This window comes from Myotis lucifugus, unplaced genomic scaffold (genome assembly GCF_000147115.1).
Source record: "Myotis lucifugus unplaced genomic scaffold, Myoluc2.0 scaffold_22, whole genome shotgun sequence".
Taxonomy (NCBI): domain Eukaryota; kingdom Metazoa; phylum Chordata; class Mammalia; order Chiroptera; family Vespertilionidae; genus Myotis; species Myotis lucifugus.
Window position 1 is genome coordinate 8,471,195 of NW_005871070.1, and position 23,400 is coordinate 8,494,594.

Below are 23,400 nucleotides of genomic sequence, written 5' to 3' on the forward strand. Positions count from 1 at the left end.
GACTAATAAAATAGCCCTCTTAATTCTACATAAAAAGTAAAATAAACTCTTAGAAAAATGAAAAAGTTTTCTTGTTATGCAAAATATAATAAATTCCAATTTACAAAAAATTTTGGCATGCCAATTTCATTTTTTCTTAACTCTTGGTACAAAGGAATTAGGTTCTTAGGCCAGTCTAGAAGTTTGTTTAACCCATAGGGTAATTGAGACACAAAACTAGTCTTACAGAACCACTAAGGAATATGTTATATGTTTTCTTAAGGAAGCATCTAAAGAGTTTTAACATGGATACTGTGGTAGGTATAAAAATATGTCCACAAATTAGTTGATACTCTTTCCTTTAAGAAGTGGAGTCTAATTCCTTTCCCCTTGAGTGTGAGTTAACACTTAATGACTCGCTTCTAAGCAAGAGCACAAAGCAAAAGTGACAGTGATATGTGACTGTGAAGACTAGGTCACATGATTCCATGATAGTGTCTGTATCTATCCCCTCTTTCTTTTTCTTCACTTGCTCTGGAAGAAGCCAGATTCCATGCTGTGAACAGCCCTAAAGCGGTACCCAGAAAATAAGAATTTAAGACACAGATTCAGTGAATCAAGAAATTGGTGGAGGGAATGGGGAAATAAATGAGACTAATTTTCAGTATGAAATTACTTTTCTTTTACTTTTGAGTGACCCATCAGAAATTAACTTATTTCCTTTTCTACAAATATTTATTACCTTTAGTCAAAAGGTTAGGCAAAAATAAATATGTAATGATGGCAGGTCTTAATGAAAATCTTATTTTTACATATAGGCAAAATGAGAGCCAGAATAGTTAAATAAGTTATCTAATTCTCAGAAACCAATCATCAGGATCTAATCCTCTTCTTTAGAAGAACATCAAATTTCTAAGATTTACATATAAATTATACTCACCAAACAATAGTAATGTACAGTGAGATTCCATTTCTCATTAATTTTCTTTTCTCCATATTTATTAGGACAATCATCATTTTTTCGACAGAAAACACAAGCTAACAGTGAAAAAGTAAATTAGATAGGAAAAATATTTTGTAAATTAAAAAAAACACAACAACACCCTATGGAATTAGTGCTTTTTTCAATTGATGTGTTCAATTCTTTCTGTGTAAGCAAGTCACATTATGTTGTTATCAGTAACTTAAAATTTCAACACCTACTTCTAAAACAATAATGTGACTTTATATTTTATTCATTAATCTTTAATGATGAATTCCAGTGTATAGATAAAATGGCAACCAGCAAGGTAACATCACTGAAAACAATGGATTAAGAGTCTTCAAAACTCTATTAAAGCAACGATTAAGCTGCCAAAAACTGTCAGAATCAATTTTTCAGAAACTCTGAAATCTTACAACAATTAGGAGGATCCTATATAATAAAAGCCCAGCGACCATAATGGCAGAACGACTGCTCAACCAGTCACTATGAGGTGCACTGACCACCTCTTAATCCCTTTCTCCGGCCCGCAGGCTATCATCGCACGATGGTGAACAGGGACCTGGGGGTGGGTGGTGGAGGGTGCGGGCGGCACCAGGCCAAGGTCCCCACCCTGCCAGTTGCCCCACACACAGAGGGTGACCCACGGCGGGGGTAGGGCTGGCGAGCGGGAGGGAACGGCCGACCTCTCGATCCTTCCCCCTGGCCTTCAGGCTCCAATCGCCCAATGGTGAACGGGAACTGGAGTGGGTGGCGGCAAGGGGGCGGGGCTGGTTGCCGGCGAAGATGGCCCTGATCACAGGCTAGTCCTAGGGACCGTACCCATGCACAAATTCATGCACCGGGCCTCTAGTGCTTAATAAAAAAACAAGTTGCTATATTTGATGAGAACTTTATGGTATTTTAACTCACCCATCACCTCCCACCTCCCACCTCCCAATCTCCAGCTGGGCAATGGCCTTAAGTACAATGGCCCATGTTCCTGGTGTGGATTGTCCAAGAGGAGGTAATGTGGACTTTGTTCTCAAAGAAATGTTACTGTTTGTTTTGACCTATGTAGAGGCTCCCTGAGGGGATGGGCTCAGATGCTTGCCTTTGTTTTGCCTAGGTCAGAACTTTCTCAGGGCTGGAGTCTGACCATTATCAAAAGCATTTAGACAAATATACTAGCTGCAGCAGCTTGAAACAAAGGATAACTGACAGAACAAGCAGGTGACAGACTAAAAAGCCTAAGAAAGAAGAGGCTGGAAATAGGGGATACATGGGGAAATAATGGCTTTGAAAAGTTCCCACATATAGTGAGGGAATCTAGGACACACACATGCTCAGGGCTGGGTGCATACTCAGGAAAAACCCAGAAACTAAGCTTCCACCTCTGGCTGGTCAGTAAGCTCCTGAAAGCCTCTATAAAAATCAAATTTAATTTTAACTTTAAGGAACTAGAAGAAGAAAAAAAAGAATAAAGTAAACCCAAAACTAGCATAAGGGAAGAAATAATAAACATTAGAGCAGAAAAAAATGAAAGAGAAAGAAAACAATAGAATGAATAAAAGCAACGTTGGTTCTTTGAAAAGGTCAACAGAATTTTAGACTGACTTACAATAAAAGAGAGAAACCTTTAGATTGACCTAGAAAAAAAAGAAAGAAGACTCAAAACTTATGACAAAGATACAAAAATCAAAACAGTGTGGTACTGGCATAAGAGAAATGGAAAGATATATAGACATATAGATATATGGAAAAGAAGATTCCAGAAATAAACCCATATATCTAAGATCAATTAATTTTGAACAAGGATTCTAAGACCATTCCATGGGAAAAGAAAAGTCTCTTCAACAAATGGTGATGGCAGGCCCTTGCCAGGTAGTTCAGTTGGTTAGGGCACTGTCTCAATGCACCAAGGTTTCAGGTTCGATCTTTGCTCAGAGTATATACAAGAAGCAACCAATGAAACAATAAATGCATGGAGCAACAGAATGACATCTCTCTCTCTCTAAACCAATCAACAAAAAAATATTTTAAATGGTGCTGGGACAACTGTATAGTCACATGCAAGATAATATAATCACACCCCTTCCTAACACCATATACAACAATTAAATTAACTCAAAGCAGGTCCAAGACCTAATTGTAGGGTCAAAACTATACAACTCTTAGAAGAAAATATAGGGGTAAGTCTTCATAACCTTGAATTTGGCAATAGTTTCTTAAATATCACAAGATACTAAAAACAAAAGTAATCAAAGAAAAAATAGAGAAATTAAACTTCACTAAAGTTTAAGACATTTGTTCATCAAAGGATAATAACAAGAGAGTAAAAAGATAATGTACAGAGAATTAAGAGAATATATTTGGAAATCATATACCTGTTAAGGGTCTAGTGTCCAGAATGTATAAGAAAGTCTTACAACTCAACAAGAAAAATACAACCCAATTTTAAAATAGGGCAAAAGATCTGAATAGACATTTCTCCAAAGAAGATATATGGTCAGTAAGCATATTAAAAGATGCTTAATATCATTATTCATTAAGGAAATACAATCTAAACCACAATGAGATGCCACTCCACACCCACTAGAATGGTTATAATCAAAACACCCTAGCCGGTTTGGCTCAGTGGCTAGTATCAGCCTTCAGACTGAAAGGTCCCAGGTTCGATTCTGGTTGCAGGCTCAATCCCCATTCCTGGTCAGGGCGCATGCCAGAGGCAACAAGTTGATGTGAGGTGTCTCTTTCACATGATGTTTCCTTCTCTCTGTCTCCCCCCTCCCACTCTCTCTAAAAAAATCAATGGAAAAATATCCTTGGGTGAGGATTAACAACAACAAAAGTAATAACACTTACAGTAACAATTAACAGATAATAACAAATGTTTGGAAGGCTGCGGAGAAACAGGAACCCTCATATACTGCTAATGTAAATGTGAAATGGTATAGCTACTTTGGAAAATAATCTGGCAGTTCTGCAAAAAGTTAAACATAGTTACTGCATGGCACAACAATTCCATTCCTGGGTATACATGCCAAAGAAATAAAAAATAAATATTCAAACAAGTATTTGTATACTCATGTTCATAGCAGCACTGTTCACAATAGCCAAAAAAAAGGGGGGGGGATGTTCACTGATAGGTGGATAAATAAATAAACAAAATATAGTATATCCATACAATGGAATATTATTTAGCTAGAAAAAGGAATGAAGTACTGATACATACAACATGGATGAGTCTTGAAACATTATGCTAAATGAAAGAATCCAAGCACAAAAGGTTACGTACATGATTCCATTTATATAAGATTTCATTATCCAGAATAGGTATATTACAGAGATAGACAAAAAGCAGACTGATGTTTTCCAGAGGAAATGAGAAGTGACTACCTAATGGGTATAGAGTTTCCTTTGACGGTGATGAAAATATTTTGGAGCCAGTGATGGTTGCACAAAATTGTGTATGTACATAATGTCACCAAATCGTACATTTCAAAATAGTTAAAATGGTGAATTTTCTATTATGTGCATTTTACCACAATAATAACAAATTTAGAAAGAAGTTTGAGAAGCTCAGCTCTAAGCAAGAGCAATTTTAAAGTGCTCACTCATGCTATCCTGTGCACTGTTTCTGGCTCCTGAGGAGGTCTAGACAGAAACTGAGGGTCCCAGCAGGGCCATATTGAACTTCCGTGTCTGCATGACTAGCTTAAGCTTTACTGAACTTCATCACTCTCCAAGCCACATCTAGGAAGAGCCTTATACACATAAAGTTTGCTGATGGAGGTATGCAAATAATGCTACACAGCCATGAACTACCACTATAACCAACAACATGGATGAATCTCATGAGCATAACGATGAACAAAAGAAGACTTTGAGTCAGATATTATTCTTGGGAAGGATAATAGGACAGCATGAGAACAGCAACAACAAGGATGACTTCTGGGTGCTATTTCTATTCTACTTTTTGTTCTGGAGGGTGGTTACACAGGATGACCCTAATTATTACCCTGAGGAGTTTGTAATTTATTTGGGGTGCAAAGAGGAGTCAATGAAGATCTGTGAATTGGCAGAGGTATAACCAAAGATGTGTTACTAAAGAAAAAGGAGAAAGACTACAAGAATCTAGAGCAACTGAAATAAAAGAGACTCACAAGTGGCCAAAAAGAAAAGAGGAACTATGTAAATACAAGATGGTGCTGCTGCCAAGCCATTTTATCTATGTGCCTTGATGTAATAGTCTTATCCAAATTTCCAAGTATCTCACTGAAAATGTCTCAAAATGAACAAAATTGTTCTATGTGACACTAGTGGAAATAAGAGTGAGCCAAATCTAGCTATCATCTGTGCCCATGTGATGTCCTGTAATCTTTCATATGTATTACTTTGGATAAAATATGAGCTGGAGTTAATAATTTTGTTAACAGCATACTATATTTCTCAAATGTACATGCAATATAAATTTTTAATATGATACCAGATATTTATCTGCAATAATGGATGGGAAAAAATTGAGGGTTTAATATCCTCAGCAATTCACAGAAGCTCCAAAATCCAACATCTATATTCCCATCACATACATTGAAACCATCATGACAATGCTGTCATTTTCCTTTGTGAGACCACGGCAAGATGGCAGGTTCTAAATAATGCATAAGCTACCAACATTCCTGCTCATATTCCTTTCAAAAAATGGTGAAGTGTCTTTTTTATAGTCCATAAAGAATGGAAATCATATGGTGAATCAGATCATTGCTTTCAGGAGGAGCTACCACACAAACTACAGGTTCTTCAGTTCACCCATGTCAGGAACAGATTGCCAGTGTACAGAGAGCCTCCCAGCTGCATTTTCCCAAGGCTGAAAGAATCCACACCAGCTTAAAATCCTGCCTCTACCTCTTTTTACTCACCAATGAGCATGCCCCTCACCATTTCATTCCTTTCCTACGAAGTCAGGTTAGTATTTTACACAAATCAACAGTGATCTCAGAGAAATGTGCAACTCTTTCCTTTACCTCTGAATACAAATCCCAGTCTAGGTAGACTGAAAACAGAACAGGAAATATAACCAAATATAACCATTGTTTAAATTAGCACTAGTCTTCAATTACTGGGCCACACAGACGCACGCTGACATTTCCATGTTTCTCTGAGAGTAGGACCAGAGAAAAACTAGGTGTGCTGGGAAGAAATGGGCGATGTCCAAGCATAAGGTGTCCTCTTCTTTCCTCTCGTTTGTTTTTTGGATCCTCCCTAGGCTTCCAACTTTCAAGATAAATTCTCCCAACATCACCTTAACCCAAACATCTCACTCTGCTCCTTGAATTCATAGCAACTCTAAGAGCAAAACCCTCCTCCAAGAGATTTCTTATAGTGCTGCTTGGTTTTAGCCTTTATTGTATATATATGACTTACTTTCACTACTATAAGGTAGGAAATGTGTAAGATCTCTACATACCATCTACATTCCTTCCAGTGCACAGTTGACTTCCAATAAATATTAGCGAGATAAATAAAGACTAAAGTAAATACATAAATAAATAAAAATAATCTTAAAAAGGCAAACTGTAGCCCTAACCAGTTTGGCTCAGCAGATAGAGCGTCGGCCTGCAGACTCAAGGGTCCCAGGTTCGATTCCGGTCAAGGGCATGTACCTTGGTTGCGGGCACATCCCCAGTGGGGAGTGTGCAGGAGGCAGCTGATCAGTGTTTTCAATTCTCTATCCCTCTCCCTTCCTCTCTGTAAAAAATCAATAAAATATATATTTTTTTAAAAAAGGCAAACTGTAGAGTCAGGGACATGTGAGTTAGGACTCAGATCTACATTCTCACTGTATAACCCTGGACAGGTCACATAAATACATTATGGCTCTGTTTCCTCCTTTTTTAAAAATAAATCTTTATTGTTGAAAGTATTAAATATGTCCCCTTTTTCCCCCATTGCCCTCTCCAACATCCCTCCCCCACAACCGTCACCATCCTATTGTCTGGGCCTATGGGTTATGCATATGAGTTCATTGGTTGATCTCTTCCCCCTCCCCACTCTCCCCTGCATTCCCTGTTTCCTCCTCTTAAAAATGAGGACAACAGTACCAACCTCAAACTGTGTCTTAATGAGGATTAAATGATATAGTATATAGTAATATAATTAAAAGGGCGTGGCACATAGAACTGAGGAAGAGTTAGTATAATTATTATCAATCTTTCATATCTCATGATGTTTACTTATTCAGAAAATTTATAACATACTAATAAAACAATGAGAAAATCACTAGCTGAAGAGAAAAGCCTCCGAGAATCTCAAGGTGGTAGATCAATACAAGATGGAAGGAGCTTAACTCTCTAAATGAGTGCACAGAGCTGAAACTCCCTGTCTGCCCCACCTCCGCTAAATAATCCACACTGGACTGTAACATGAGCACATAATAAATTTTTATTGTGTTAAACCATTAAGACTTTAGGGATCACCTATAACAGTAGCAGCTAGTCTTATTTACCTTAACTCAGGGATGGGGAACCTTTTTCCGGCCAAGGGTGAGCTGGATATTTATAACATCATTCCCAGGCCATGCAAAATTAGCCTGCTATATTTGGTTAAACATTTAATTAACTCACCCATAATGTCTCGGCAGGGCCAGACCAAATGATTTCGCAGGCCTTATAGGGACAATGGGCTAGATGTTCCCTATCCCTGCCTTAACTAATCAACAATCAATGTTGTATGTTAAAAAGGTGCTCTATATTTGTTATCTAGGCTAGTCACAAAATAGATTCCAATATTATATTGCAAAATATCCCCTCTATATTTACCTTCCTCACTCCAGTTTAATGAGATAAGCCATACCTGAAAGCCCCTTCCTCCAATCTTTTAAAAGAGTCTAGCTCCCCTGCCTTCCCCCATATAAAGTAACTGATCATATTAACTCCAGCAAATTGCCATCTGTTTATTGGACATTTTACAACAGCAGCTCCCACCTTAATGTCTTCATCCCTAGTGCCTACACTTTTACTGTAAGTGCGCATGCAGCTATCAAGAGAAAGAGAAACACAAGGAATTAGCTTACACTACAAAAGAGGAGTCCTCATGATATATGCTTAGATGAAGCTGCATCTGATATATACTGTGAGCCTGCAGCTTTCAATTTGTTCCCCTCCTGCCTCCACCCAGTATGCAGACCCTGAATACAGGACAGGATAGGTTTTTGGCATGGATTTTATAAATAGATTACTTCTGTTTTTATTTGTACTTGTTGTTTTTTAATTTTAATGTTTAGAATTCAGTAAAATTGTTCTGACTTCATTGTATGTAAGATCATCTTCTACTATAGCAAATGATATTATTTCATAACGAGAGGCCTGATATATGAAAATTCCTACAAGAATAGGCCTTCCTTCCCCTGGCTGCCAGCACAGCCTTCGCTCCGGCCAGAGCTGCCTTTCCTCCTTCACTCTGGCCCAGAGCCACCTTTCCAACTTCCCACACTGCCCAGAGCCCCGGAGCGGCTGGGGTGGTGCAGAATGCCTGCGTTGTTGCCATGGCAACGACGCAAGCATCCTGCCCTGCCCCCAGGCGCTCGTAGTCTGCGTGCATGCGCACTGCCCACAGGCCTGCCAGCTTTGTTGGGTTAATTTGCATACCCACTCCTGATTGGTTGGTGGGCATCATGAAGGGAACGTCAATTTACATCTTTCTCTTTCATTAGTGTAGATAATGAAATAAACACATTTATATATATACCAGAGGCCCGATGCACAAAATTCACGCACTGGGGGCGGGGGGGCGGGTCCCTCAGCCCAGACTGCACCCTCTCGCAGTCCAGGAGCCCTCAGGAGATGTCTGACTGATGGCCCATAAGGAGCAGGCCTAAGCCATCAGCTGGACATCCTTAGCGCTGCAGCGTAGGCGGGAGAGGCTCCCACAATCGCTGCTGGGCTAGCCAGCTGTGAGCCTGGCTTCTGGCTGAGCGGCACTCCCCGTGTGGGAGCACACTGACCACCAGGGGCAACCTCCTACATTGAGCATCTGCCCCCTGGTGGTCAGTGTGTGTCATAGCGACCGGTTGTTCTGCTGTTCATTTGATTTGTATATTAGCCTTTTATTATATAGGATATCCTATCTAATAAAAGAGAAACATGGTAATTAGCCGTACGGCCGCTACCCTTCCCACTGGCTAATCAGGGAAATATGCAAATTAACTGCCAACCAAGATGGCGGCCGGAAGCCAGGCAGCTGACGCGAATGGGGAGGCTTGCTTGCTCCAGTGACGGAGGAAGCCAGGTTCCCCGCCTGCCTTGCCAGCCTCTCAGCTGCTCTCTAAGAAACATTGTAACAAATATAGAAGCTAAACAAAACCCCAGAAACCAGCTTTCAGTCAGCCAGGCTTCAGCCAGCAGGACCGCAACATTGTTTCAAATACAGAAGGTAAACAAAGGCCAGAAACCTGCTTTCAGCAGCGGAGGTCTCATAGCTGGAGCCGAGCCTCAGAGCTAAAGCTGGCCCAGAATAAAAAAGAAAAGAAAAAAAGGACAGGTTGGGAGCTTCAGTCACCCGCCAGCCTGAAAACGGCCCTCAGCCCCTCATCCAGACTGGCCAGGCACCCCAGTGGGGACCCAAACCCTGAAGGGTGTGTGACCAGCTGCAAACAGCCATCATCCCCTCACCCAGGCTGGCCAGACACCCAAGCGGGACCCCCACCCTGATCCAGGACACCCTTCAGGGCAAACCAGCTGGCCCCCACCTGTGCACCAGGCCTCTATCCTATATAGTAAAAGGGTAATATGCCTCCCAGCACTGGGATCAGTGGAGCAGCGAGGCCTCCTGGCACCAGGATCAGCGTGACAGGGGGCAGCGACCAAACCCTCTGATCGCCCTGCGGCTCTGTGTGTGACAGGGTGCGGCGCCCCAACCGCCCCCCCCCCATGGGCCCTGCTGTGTGTGTGACGGGGTAGAGCCATAATCTCCCCATCGGCCCTGCCCTGAGTGTGACGGGGGGAGTGCCCCAACCCCCTGATCGGCCCTGCTCTGTGTATGACAGGGGGCGGTGCCCCAACTCCCCTATTGGCCCTACTCTGTGAGTGACAGGGGGGAGCTCCTCAACCCCTTGATGGGCCCTGCTCTGTGCGTGACAGGGGGGAGCTCCCCAACCCCCTGATCGGCCCTGCTCTGTGTGTGACAGGGTACAGAGCCCCAACCCTCCTGATGGGCCCTGCTCTGTGCATGACAGGGGACAGCGCACCAACCCCCTGATCGGCCCTGCTCTGTGCGTGACAGGGGGTAGCGCCGCAACCTCCCTATCGACCCTGCCTTGACTGTGACAGGGGGCGGTGCCCCAACCCCCCAATCGGCCCTACCCTGAGCGTGACTAGGGGTGGCATCGCAACCTCCCGATCCGCCCTGCTCTGTGCATGACAGGGGGCGGCGCCCCAACTCCCCAATCGGCCCTGCTCTGAGCCCGACCAGGGGCTGCACCTAGGGATTGGGCCTGCCCTCTGCCACCGGGGAGCAGGCCTAAGCCAGCAGGTCATTATCTCTCGAGGGGTCCCAGATTGCGAGAGGGCACAGGCCAGGCTGAAGGACCCCCTCTCCCCCCCGAGTGTACAAATTTTTGTGCACTGGGCCTCTAGTATATATATAAAATTGAGTCAATCCTAGCAAAAAAATTAAGTAATAACAGAATAGGTAGTATTTACATCTGGCAAATATATGAAGGTACTCTATGAATTACTAAGTTTCAGAACTATTAGCATAGTTGATAGAAGTCTGTAAGTAAAATCAGGAAAGCAGAGGGAAGTTTAAGAACACAAATTTCCTTATCCAACATGATGTGGAGTCCACAGATACTCTCTACAAAGGATAGGCAAGCCATAGAGTTCTAAGTGTAATATGTTAAATTGAAAGGGAATAAAAAAATAAATCTATAGCCTGGCCGGTGTGGTTCAGTGGTCGAGTGCCGACCTATGAACCAGATCACAGTTTGATTCCAGGTCAGGCACAAGCCCGGGTTGTGGGCTTGCTCTCCAGTAGGGGTCATGCAGGAGGCAGATGATCAGTAATTCTCTCTCATCATTGATGTTTCTGTCTCTCTCTCCTTCTCCCTTCCTCTCTGAAATCAATAAAAATATATTTAAAACAAAATAAATCTATAAAAGGATAGATGAGAGGAGGAGTGGTAGCAGAAGAGTATAAAGTAACAGTTTAGCCCTAACTGGTTTGGCTCAGTGGATAGAGCGTTGGCCTGCAGACTGAAGGGTCCCAGGTTCAATTCCAGTCAAGGGCATGTACCTTGGTTGTGGGCACATCCCAGACAGGGAGTGTGCAGGAGGCAGCTGAATCGATGTTTCTCTCTCATTGATGTTTCTAATTCTCTATCCCTCTCCCTCTCCCTTCCTCTCTGTAAAAAATCAACAAAATATATTTAAATAAATAAAGTAACAGTTTAAATTTTTCATTTTCCATGGTAACAAGTCAATAAATACTGTTTAAGTTCAATATATAAATGAAGAAAAAACAACTAAAAGCAAAGGTCTGTATCTATTTGAGGAGACTGTTGTGACCATTCAAAGTTAACTTTTGCTTTTCATGTTAAACTTTCATGTTTTGTTTAAATCGTTCTCACCTACATTTTTCCTTTTGTAAAGGAATGTGAAAAAATTTATTTATTAAATAAATAATTTTATTAAGATATAAACAATGCCTGATAAATACATATAGAGAATACAAATAAAATATAGCAAATTTTCTTCCTATAGCAGATTTTTGTTGAAATTAACACACACACAATGTTATACTTTAATACATGAATATATGAAGCAAGCATGAATCGGGGAATTCATTTCTATAGTTTGAGTAGCATTTTGAAGAGATTTATTATAAAAAAGCATGAGTAAAATATTTTAAATTATATTTGAAAATATTTTAAATACTGTCACTTACCGAGAGTCCGTGAGTCACTTGGTTTATTTTCATTCATTTTACTAGGAAAAATAAGAACATATAATACAGCCAGCTTAATTTTAAAAGTTTCAAATTATCCATTTTAAATTTAGTCAGTGCATAATTACAAATAAGTTGCATATTATTTCATACTCTAATACATGACTTCCTCACCTTTTATACAACTAAGACTGATAGTTCTGGACAAAAGGTGGTGGACATTGTTAAAATTGGAAGGAATGTTTTGTTGTTATCAAAAGATTAAGATAACTACTTGTATTTAGAGGATAGGGGCCAGGATTTCAAGACATCCTGCAATGCACCCAACAGTCCTACACAACAAAGAACATTCTAGGCCAGCGATTTTCAAGTTTTTTTTTACTAAATTCTTCAGCACACAAAAAAAACGTAATATTTTTTGCCAATATGACAAAACACAGATATAATTTTGATTCATTCACACCAACAGCTATTGCTGTCTTGGTCCTTGTCATTTTTTTATTTGACAATCTAAGGGAGAAGAGGTCAGTGACCCTGACTAAATAGTCAGATATTGCATGTTTTAAAAATTCTTCGGCATACCAGTGTGCCACAGCATAATGACTGAAAAAATCCTGGTCTAAACTTCTGAATTTCCAGATGGATATTCAGGATTCAGGTAGGTTAAAACAAAACAAAACAAAGAAACAAACCAAAAAACCCTCAAACCTATCTATAATTACATTAACCCAGAACCTGAACCATTTTACATATAGACTTTTTTCCCCCTGCTACTTTAGGACAAAATGAGTCTTTCCATTATTTATAAATATCATCTTTTTTTTCTTGCTATTTTAGGACAAAATGAATATTTCCAAACTACTACTCCTATGTAAAGTCAAGGAAATTTGTATGTTATTTTTGTTTATAACTTTACCAAGATTTGTTTATTGTTTAGGAAAAAAAAAATCACATCATCAATAGCAATGCTATTCATATTTAAGTAGCCTGAAAAACAATTCTTCATCCGGCTATATTTGTGGCTGTTATATTTGTCGGCATTCTATATAGAACTGCAAGCATATGACTGCTATAGTCACATTCTAATTCCAGTACAGTGCTCAACCATTTACATAGCCTTTGGTTAGAAGCCCTGTAGTTCTTCTGGTCTGCAATCTCTTTCATTGCAGTGAGAGAAAAACAAAACAAAACAAAAAAAAACCTATCACACATCACTGGTGGTTTTATTTAGAACAGAAGGATGATAAGGCAAATGTCATAAAAAAAACTCCAGTGAATCTGGATAAAATATATATAAAAGTACCTTATACTATTATTTTAACTTTTCTCTGTTTAAAATTATATAAAAAATAAAAGTTAACCCCAAATTGGATGTTCTAAAGACATTATATAACTCATACTTTGACTAATTCACTTAGCCTTCTTTCTATTCCCCCGCATCTGATTAATGACTGCTTTATTTCAAACAACCATCTCCAAAACAAAGCTTCAGCAAAAAATTAAGGATTATTCATACATTTTAGTTGGATTTTTATCATTTGTTTTCCTTCCAGTACATGAATTTTAAGATGCCCTAAGTAGTGGGGGGGACACAATGTTATGTAAGTATATCCTATATAATAAAGAACTAATATGCTAATTAGACCGAACAGCAGAACGACCTTCTGGACGACTGTCTGGATGACCTTCCAGACGAAGCAGGGGCTGCGAGGGCCAGCCGAGGCTGTGAGGGGCTACGAGGACCTGCCGAGGCTCCGAGGGGCTGTGAGGGCCGGCCAAGGCTCTCAATAACAGCTCAAGTCTTAACAATAACTTAACATCATTAACAATTTAACGAAGCAATCTAGAAAGCCACTGTCTAGAGGTATTCTTGAGTCTTCCACTGCTTACCCCAACTTGGTCTGTTAGTGATATTCAGTTTGATTCTCCTCCCTTCAACAGGTGGAGCCTGATTTCCCTTTCCTTGCGCTTAGCAACTTCCACCACAAAGCCTGGCAGAAATGACAATGTGTGACTATGTCATAAAAGGCATTGTGACTTTCCTATCATGGGTCATCAGCACTGGAGGAAGCTACAGTAGTTACCATGTCATAAAGGACTCTCAAGATGCTCTTTAAAGAGGTCCACTTGGCAAAGAAGTGGGGCATTTACTCAAAGCCTTATAAGGGAGTCATTTTAAAAGTGAATCCTTCAGCCCCAATCAAGCCTTCATAGGACTGACTGCACCCTGGCTGACAGTCTGGGAGCAACTTCCTAGGAGATCCTAAGCCAGAATCACACTGCTAAGCTGCTTTCAAATTTTGACCCAAAGAAATGGTAAAAATAATAAATGTTTATTGTTTCAAGTCACAAAGTTTTGGGGTTATTACACAGCAATAACTAACTAATGCAATAAAGTAAGCCAAATTCCCTTTCATGGCAGCTGGGTAGCTATTCTAACAGTTTTTTTTTTGGTGGGATCTTTAGGGCTTTCAATATATAAGATTATGCCACCTGCAAACAGACAATTTTGCTTATTTCTTTTGGATTTGGATATGTTTTATGTTTTTCTTGCCTGACTCCTCTGCTAGGATTTCTAGTACTATGTTGAATAGGAATGGTGAGAGTGCACATCCGTCTTCTTCCTAATTTTACAGGAAAAGCTTTCAACCTTTCACCATTGAGTATGATGCTAGCTTGCATATATAGATGGCCTTTATTATGTTGAAGCATGTTCCTTCTATACCTAATTTGTTGAGAATTCTTATCATGAAAGAATGTTTTTTGTTAAATGCTTTTTCTATTGAGATGACTTTAATTTTTATTTCACATTCTATTAATGTGATGTATCACATTTACTGATTTGCATATGTTGAACCATCTTTGCCTCCAGGGATGAATCCTACTTGATCATAATGTATGATCCTTTTAATGTGCTGTTGAATTTGGTTTGTTAGTATTTTATTGAGAAATTTTATATCCATACTCATCAGGAATATTGGCCTGTAGCTTTACTGTAGTGTCCTTATCTGGTTTTGATATCCAGGAGTTGAACGCACACTTTAGAAAAGAAATTCAACATGGCCAACAAGAAAATGAAAGAAGGAATGCTGAAAAATTCACAAATCGAGAATCTCCAAACTAAAGGGAGTCCATGCCTAGAATACTTCACTGATGAATTCTATCAAGTATTTAAGAACTGGCACCAATGTTTTCCAAACCGATCCAAAATATAGAAGAGGAGGAAACACTTAATTCAATCTATAAAGCCAGCATTTATCTTCATACCAAAGCTAAAGGCATCACAGAAAAGCTACAGACCAGTACCCCTTATGAATATAAATGCAAAAATCATCAACAAGATACCTGCAAACTGAATCTTTGTTAAGAGAACTACACACCAGGACAAAGTGGGGCTTATCACAGGAATATTTGGGTGGTTCAATGTATGAAGAAAAGTCAAATAATGTAATACATCACATTAACAATAAAAGCAAAACATGACATGTTCATCTTGATTGATGCAGAAAAAAAACAGTGACAAAATCCAACACTCTTTCGTGATAAAAAACCCAACAATCGAGGAATAGAAGGGATCTTCCTTGGCATGATAAAAGGGCACCACAGCTAATACACTTCAGTGGAGAAAGACTGAAAGCTTTCCACATAAAATCTGGAGAAAACAACTAGGTCTACTCTCACCATTTCTATTCAACACTGTACTAGAAGTTCTAGCTAGAACAATTAGGCAAGAAGGAAATTAAAGGCATTCAAATTGAAAGCAAAATAGCTCTATTTGCAGAACACATGATATTATGTGGAAAATATCCCAATGAATTAGCAAAAACACAAAAACAGAGATTCTGAGATGTCAGCAGCATGGCAGCACGAGAAAACCTTCAGGTCTTTACCCTTGAAGTTGGATAGCTATAATTCAATAAAGATTTTCTGCTCAACACACAAACACGTTTGAGAGATATGTGCATTAAGACATCTGAAGGTGGGAATGAACAGGGCAACAGGATGAGGAAAGGACAGAGACAGAGCCATAGATGCATTCCAGAGTTCTCTGCTGCCCCAGAAGATGCAATAGCAGTGAACACTAGAGGTGCAACCCCCACTGGGTAAACCAGAGGGGCAGAGGCAGCAATCAGGCCTGGGCAGTTGGCACACATTGAGGCTGAGCCCAGGGTCAAGGGCAGAGAAGTACTGCAAAGGGTGGCAGCATTCTACCACCTATCATTATTGATCAAAGAAATCTGCAGTCCTGGGAATTATCCATCATATTCTCCTGTGGCTCCCTGGCAGTAAAATCCTCACTTGAAAGACTGTAAAAAGGCAGAAAAAACTTTCCAGCATTAAGTAGTCTGTTCTCATTGCAGCTAAACCCACTAGAAAGAATGTAACTGCAGATATGCAAAACCTCCCCCACCACACATACCTTCCCTAACCCATTGAGGTAGAGCATGGTAGAGGCAGCTGGGTCAACTCAGACAGAGTGGCTCTGCAGGTGCTTCTGGCTACAGGAAGGCAGCACAGGGAACACACTGGTCGGGTAACCCATAACCTGCCACTTCCCACCACGGAGGTGGTACTCTGAGACTGAGGAGATCGGGTCGTAAAGAGGACATCCACCTTCTTGAGATTTTTCCTTTTCTTTCTGAACTCCCTTCTTACCTTGGATTGATGGATTAATCTCTGTCTGGATATTTGTGGAAATGAAATATATATATATATATATATATCTCCTCACCCAAGGATATATTTTATTGATTTTAGAGAGAGAGGAAGGAGGGAGTGGGAGAGGAAGTGGGGGGAGAAATATTGATGTGAGAGAAACATCCATTGGTTGCCTCCAGTACACACCTTGACCGGGGATCAAACCTGCAATCTAGGTATGTTCCCTAACTGGGAATCAAACCCTCAACATTTTGATGTAAAGGATGACACTCCAACCAACTTAGCCACCAAGCCAGGTCACGAAATATTTTAAGTATTTGACTCTCACTGTTTAGCTGGTTGATAATTAAAGGTCTTTCTTTTGTTTTCCAGTAGGTGGTGGTGAAGCCCAAGTTTTTATTTTCTGTTACCTACACCACAGAGGTTTCCAGGGATCTCTATAGGGCAGAAGATATTTGTAAACAATACTTCCAAGGGGCTATTATCTAAAATACAGTATAAAGAACTCATACAGCCTTGGCTGGGTGGCTCAGTTGGTTGGTGCATCATCCCGTACACCAAAACTTTGAGGGTTTGATTCCTGGTCAGGGCACATACCTAGGTTGCAGGTTTCATCCACTGTCTGGTGCATTTGAGAAATTGATGTATTGCTCTTACGTCTCTCTCTCTCTCTCTCTCTCTCTCTAAAAATCAATAAAGTAATTTAAAAAATAAAAGGAAAAGCCGCATGTAAGGAGCTTATAAGTCACCACTCCATCCTAACAACAAGAGCTGAAAAGACTGAATAATGAGTAACACTTTTTGGATCTGTCCGAGAGGGGTGGACCAGGGATATACAGTGAGGCCTTGACTTACGAGTGTCCCGACTAACGAGTTTTTTGAGATACCAGCTGTCTCTCGGCTGTTTTTTTGCATTGAATTGATAGAGTAATTTGAGTTAATGAGCTCCTTAACGAGCTTGGTCTCAGAACGAATTAAACTCTTAAGTCAAGGCCCCACTGTACCACTGTCCCCAAGACTGAAGATACAGGTGAATACTGGGAGTCACCGCTTACCTGAACAGAGACTTATCAGCTATAACTGCTGTGGGATCTAGTGCAAGGGTAGGAAAACCTGAACTGTAATTGACTAATTGCTGGAAGCTCAGTGCATACAACTTTGATATTTAAAAATTCTAGAGGGACCCAGTCATGGGGCCCTGTCACAATATTGTGAGATTTATCATCAGGAACTTGACAAGGATCCACAGTAAATGTTAGAGAAAAATCTCCTTGTACTTTCGGCAGGGGGAGGGGGAAAAGGTATCATTTTGAAAGACACCAAAGCACTATGTCCTGGTCTCAAGAAAACTAATTAATCAGAGCCTAAATTACTTGGGTATTGTCAGAGCCTAAATGATCTGGGGTAAAGGAAATATCCAACCCCAACCCATTCTAGCCATCCTGACCCACACAATGGGGGAGAAAAAAAACTGAGAAATACTTGTGCAGTTCATAGTCCAGGAGCATAGGCTCCTGAAAAGACTGAGACCTAATCATAGGGCTATAGAACATTTCCTCTTCCCCCATACCTTACCACCATATTATTAACAGCCTATTTACTTACAACAATTCCTTTTACACTGTACATCATGTTGGCTATCAAGAAAAACTTACTGTGCATATCAAATGGCAAATAGCACAACCTAAAAAGACAGAGAGCTAGCATCAGAACCTGACATAGCAGAGATGTTGGAATTTTATCAAAAGAGGAATATGAAACAACTATGATGAACATGTTAAGGGTTCTAATGGATGAAGTAGACAGTATACAACAACAACAGATGGGCAATGTTAGCAGAGTTGGAAATCCCACAAAAGCACCAAAACTAAATGCTAAAGATATCAAAAATACTGTAACAGAAATGAAGAATGCATTTGATGGCATTATCAGTAGACTGAACAAAGAACTGCTGAGTTTGAAGATATCATAACAGAAACTTTAAAAAACTAAAAAGAAAAGAGAACAAAGACTGAAAAAAAAATTAAAACAGAATATCCAAGCACTGTGGGAAAACCCCAGAAGGTATAACATACACATTTCAGGAATGCCAGAAGGAAAAGAGAGAAAGGAACAGAAGAAATATTTGAAACAATAATAAGTTAATGTCAGAAACTAAACCACATATCCAGGAAGTTCAGAACAGTAAGCAGGATAAATGTTCCCAAACCAAGGCATATCACTTCAAACTATGGAAAAATAAATAATTTTTAAAAGTCCTAAAAGAAGCCAGAGGTGGGGGAAACACTTTACCTATAAAGAAATAAAGGTAGGAATTACAAACAACTTCTCCTCAGAAACCATGCAAGCAAAAAGAGAGTGAAGTAAAATATTTAGTGTTGAGGAAAAAAAGAAAACCAACTTAGAATTCTATATCTTGTGAAATTATGCTTCAAAAGTGGAGAATTATTTTCTTAGACAAAAATTAAGGAAATTTGTTGCCAGTCAACCTGCCTTGTAAGAAATGTTAAAAGGAGTTCTTGCGAGAGAAATTCAGGTCTACATAAAGAAAGAAAGACCATCAAATAAGGAATAAGTAAAATAAAAACTTTTTTCTTATTCCTAACTGATCTAACAAATAATTTGTTCAAAATAACAATAGCAACAATGTATTTGAATATGTATTAGTTGTAAATGTATACTGCACTCTAGGGCAACCACTAACAAAGTTTTTAAAATATATATATAACTGATATACTAAAAAAAGAGAAAATAATATAAATTGCTCAATTAAAATCACAGAAGGCAGATAAAAGTAGGAAGAGCAAAGCAACAAATAGAAAACAGTAATAAATATGACAGATATAACTCTAACTATATAAATAATCACTTTGATGCCAATGGTCTAAATATACCAATTGAAAGATTGATTTGTCAAAGTGGATTAAAAAAATCAGACTTTACCTACAAGAAACCCACTTTAAATATACTTATATTTAAAAGTAAAAGGGTGGAGAAAAATATTCCCTGCCAACACTAACCCAAAAAAAAGCGGAAGTTATATTAATTTCAGATGGAACAGACTTCAAAATAAGAAAATTTATCTGAGATAAATAAGGGCATACATAATGATAAAGAGATCAATACTACAAGAAAGTGTAAAAATACTTAACAAGTATGTGGCTAACAACAGTGTTAAGCTATGTGAGGCAAAACTAGAATTGCAAAGAGAAACAGATGAATCCACTACCATAGTTGGATACTTCAACCCTCTCCATTAGAAATGGATAGATCCAACAGGCAAAGAAATCAGTAAGGACATAATCAATCAATCAACTGGACATAATGGATAACTTCATCCAACATTCTTCTTAAGCTTGAATGCAATATTCACCAAGACAGACCACATTCTGGGCCATAAAACAGACCATAACAACTTTAAAAGAATAGAAATCATACAATGTCTGCTGTCATACCTCAATGGAATTAAACTAGAAATCAGTACTAGACCACCAACTTACACCATACACAAAAATAAACTCAAAACGGACAAAGGACTTAAACATACGGTAAGACAGGAAACCATAAAAATATTAGAGGAATCCACAGGCAGCAAAATCTCAGACATATACCGAAGCAGTATCTTCACTGATACAGCTCCTAGGGCAATGGAAACTAAAGAGAAAATAAACAAATGGGACTACATCAAAATAAAAAGCTTCTGCACAGCAAAAGAAACCATCAACAAAACAACAAGAAAGCCCACTGCATGGGAGAACATATTTGCCAATGTTATCACCAATAAGGGTTTAATCTCCAACATTTACAGGGAACTCATACAACTTAACAAAAGGAAGATAAACAACCCAATAAAAAAAATGAGCAACGGACCTAAATAGATACTTTTCTAAAGAAGACATAAGGAAGGCCAAGAGACATATGAAAACATGCTCAAAGTCACTAATCATCAGAGAGATGCAAATCAAAATGACAATGAGATACCATCTCACACCTGTCAGAATGGCTATCATCAACAAATAAACAAATGACAAGTGCTGGCGAGGATGTGGAGAAAAAGGAACCCTCTTGCACTGCTGGTGGGAATGCAGACTGGTGCAGCCACTGTGGAGAACAGTACGGAGTTTCTTCAAAAAACTAAAAATGGAACTCCCATTTGACCCAGTGATCCCACTTCTAGGAATATATCCCAAGAAACTAGAAACACCAATCAGAAAGGATATATGCACCCCTATGTTCATAGCAGCACAATTTACCATAGCTAAGATTTGGAAACAGCCTAAGTGCCCATCAGCAGATGAGTGGATTAGAAAACTGTGGTACATCTACACAATGGAACACTACACTGCAGTAAAAAAGAAGGAATTCTTACCATTTGCAACAGCATGGATGGAACTGGAGAGCATTATGCTAAGTGAAATAAGCCAGTCGGAGAAAGATAAATATCACATGATCTCACTCATTTGTGGAATATAATGAACAACATAAACTGATGAACAAAAACAGATTCAGAGACAGAGGAGGATCGATCAGACCATCAAACCTCAGAGGGAAGGTAGGGGAGGTGGGGGTAAGGGGGAGAGATCAACCAAAGGACTTGTATGCATGCATATAAGCATAACCAATGGACAAAGACACCAGGGGGTGAGAGCATGAGTGGGGGTGAGAGGGGGCAATGGGGGGATAAGGACACATATGTAATACCTTAATCAATAAAGAAAAAAAAAACAAAAAAACAACTAGAAATCAGTAACATAAAAATAACCGAAAAATCCCCAAACACACGGAGATTAAACAACACACTTAAATAACACAAGGGTCAAAAAAGAAATCTCAAGAGAAAATACAAAGTATTTGGAACTAAATGAAAACACAAAATATCAAATTTTGGGGGAGGCTGTGAAAGCAATGCTCAGAGGTAAATATACAGCACTGAATGCATATATTAAAAAAGATCCAACTATATTATATTCTGAAAAGGGCAAAACAATGAAGACAGTAAAAACATCAGTGGTTCCCTGGGGGGTGGGATAAATAGGTGGAACACAGAGGCATTTTAGACCAGTGAAAATACTCTGTATGATATCATAATGATGGATATGTCATTACATATTTTTATCCAAACCCAATGAATGTACAACACCCAAGAGTGAATAGCAATTTAAACTATGGACTTTGAGTGATTACCATGTCAATGCAGGTTCATCAATTTTAACAAATGTACCACTCTAGTGGGAGATATTGACAATGAGAGAGTCTATGCATGTGTGGGGAGGGGGTACATGGGAAATCTCTATTATAATCCCCTCAATTTTTCTGTGAACCTAAAATTGCTCATTAAAAAAGTCTTAATAAAAAAATGTAATAAAGTTACTACAAGTTTATATTGAGTTACTTTACAACTAGTTCTCAGGAAACATGTTTCCCGCCTTCTTCCTCTTCGTATTGGCTCCCTATGCCTCTTTTTAATGTTTCTTCTTGATTCCATTGTCATCTCAGCACATGAAAAGTTTTCTAGTTTGGCTCCCAATAGTTGTTTGGTATTCCAATTCCAAATTCAAGAGAAATAATGTGAACAGCCTAGCCCACATCAGCTATTCAGCTCTGATTTAAATACCTGGTACCACTTTGGCTGGAGATGGTATGTGGCATGGAAGCATCCTTAGACTAACCCCTCTACCCACTGGTCCTTAGAATGATGTCTCTGCATTGTCAGACAGGTTTTTTTTAAAAAAAGGTTGAGGGCAAGGTCAGGTAACAATCTTAAATGTTCAAACGGGGGCGGGGGGGAGGCAAATCTGTTTTCAATTCCTCAATATTTTCTTAATTTAGAATTGATGCAAAAATGAATTCATGTACAAATAAGGCTAACTTTCTATTATAAAGTTAATTTTTAAATTACACTTAACTCATTCCTATAGTTAAAACAAAATTGTACTAGATGGAAATTAAATGCCAAAAGAAAATTTTTAAGTTAGTAAATATTTTGGTGCATCAGTTTTTTTTCATCTTAATATGGAAACAATAAAATGGCTATAAGGATTAGTGTGAAAATATGTATAAAGTAAATATTGCTCTTAATTTTTTTCCCACTTGATAGGTCTGAGCCAATGATTTCAGTACTTATTTTTCCATATTTGTTGAATTTACAAACCATATATGACTAAAATCTCTCTACTAAACTACACAGAATTCTATTCTTTCAGAATTAACACGATACAATGTTAGCACTCATTGAACATAGTTTCAGAGAATAAGGACTCATTGTTCTGTATCAAGAATTTGCAGGTAAAAAGACAAAGAGGACAAGAGCTCAGAATCTAGTGTTACAATGCATACAACTAAAATCCAAGGTGGAAGAAGCACTCTGCCTAGGCTAGGGAAATCTAGGTAGGTATTTGAAAATTTTAAGGGGAAATTAAAAAAGGTCAATGGATAAGTAAGCATAAAAATGATAGAGAATAGATTTGAAGAACTGTAGTATGGATAAAACGTCACAGGTTGGAAAAAGGTGGTGGAATATTATGAAGATGATGCTTGAAAACAGAGGTTGGAACCCGATTGAGAAGGGCTTTGTAAAAAAAACAACTAAGAAATTTGAATTTTATATGGTAGGCAATGGGAAGCCATCAGAGATTTTTATGGAGCAACATTTGTAAGGACAGACTGCAGAAAGGGGCAGAAAGCATTACTTTTTTAAAAAAGGCATAGCCCTGGCCAGTGTGGCTCACTGATTATAGAGTGTCGGCCTGCACAGTGAAGGGTTGCCTGAGTTCAATTTCTGGGCAAGGGCACCTACCTGGGTTGCAAGTTCAAGCCCTGCCCCAGAGGGGGCCTGTGCAAGAGGCAATCAATGGATG

General features: G+C 39.1%; 1 protein-coding gene across 3 annotated transcripts in view; it reads right to left on the reverse strand.

Moving 5' to 3' along the window:
* The window catches only part of G2E3 (G2/M-phase specific E3 ubiquitin protein ligase), a 59,879-nt gene that overhangs the window by 32,981 nt on the left and 3,498 nt on the right, over window positions 1-23,400 (reverse strand). For all 3 annotated transcript variants that reach the window (XM_014453348.2, XM_023751548.1, XM_023751550.1), the window contains 2 exons: window positions 11,885-11,925; window positions 920-1,017 (listed from right to left, as the gene is read on the reverse strand). In XM_014453348.2, the coding sequence (XP_014308834.1) occupies window positions 920-1,017; window positions 11,885-11,921 (135 nt within the window). In that variant the 5' untranslated portion in view covers window positions 11,922-11,925. The remainder of the gene's footprint in view (window positions 1-919; window positions 1,018-11,884; window positions 11,926-23,400) is intronic.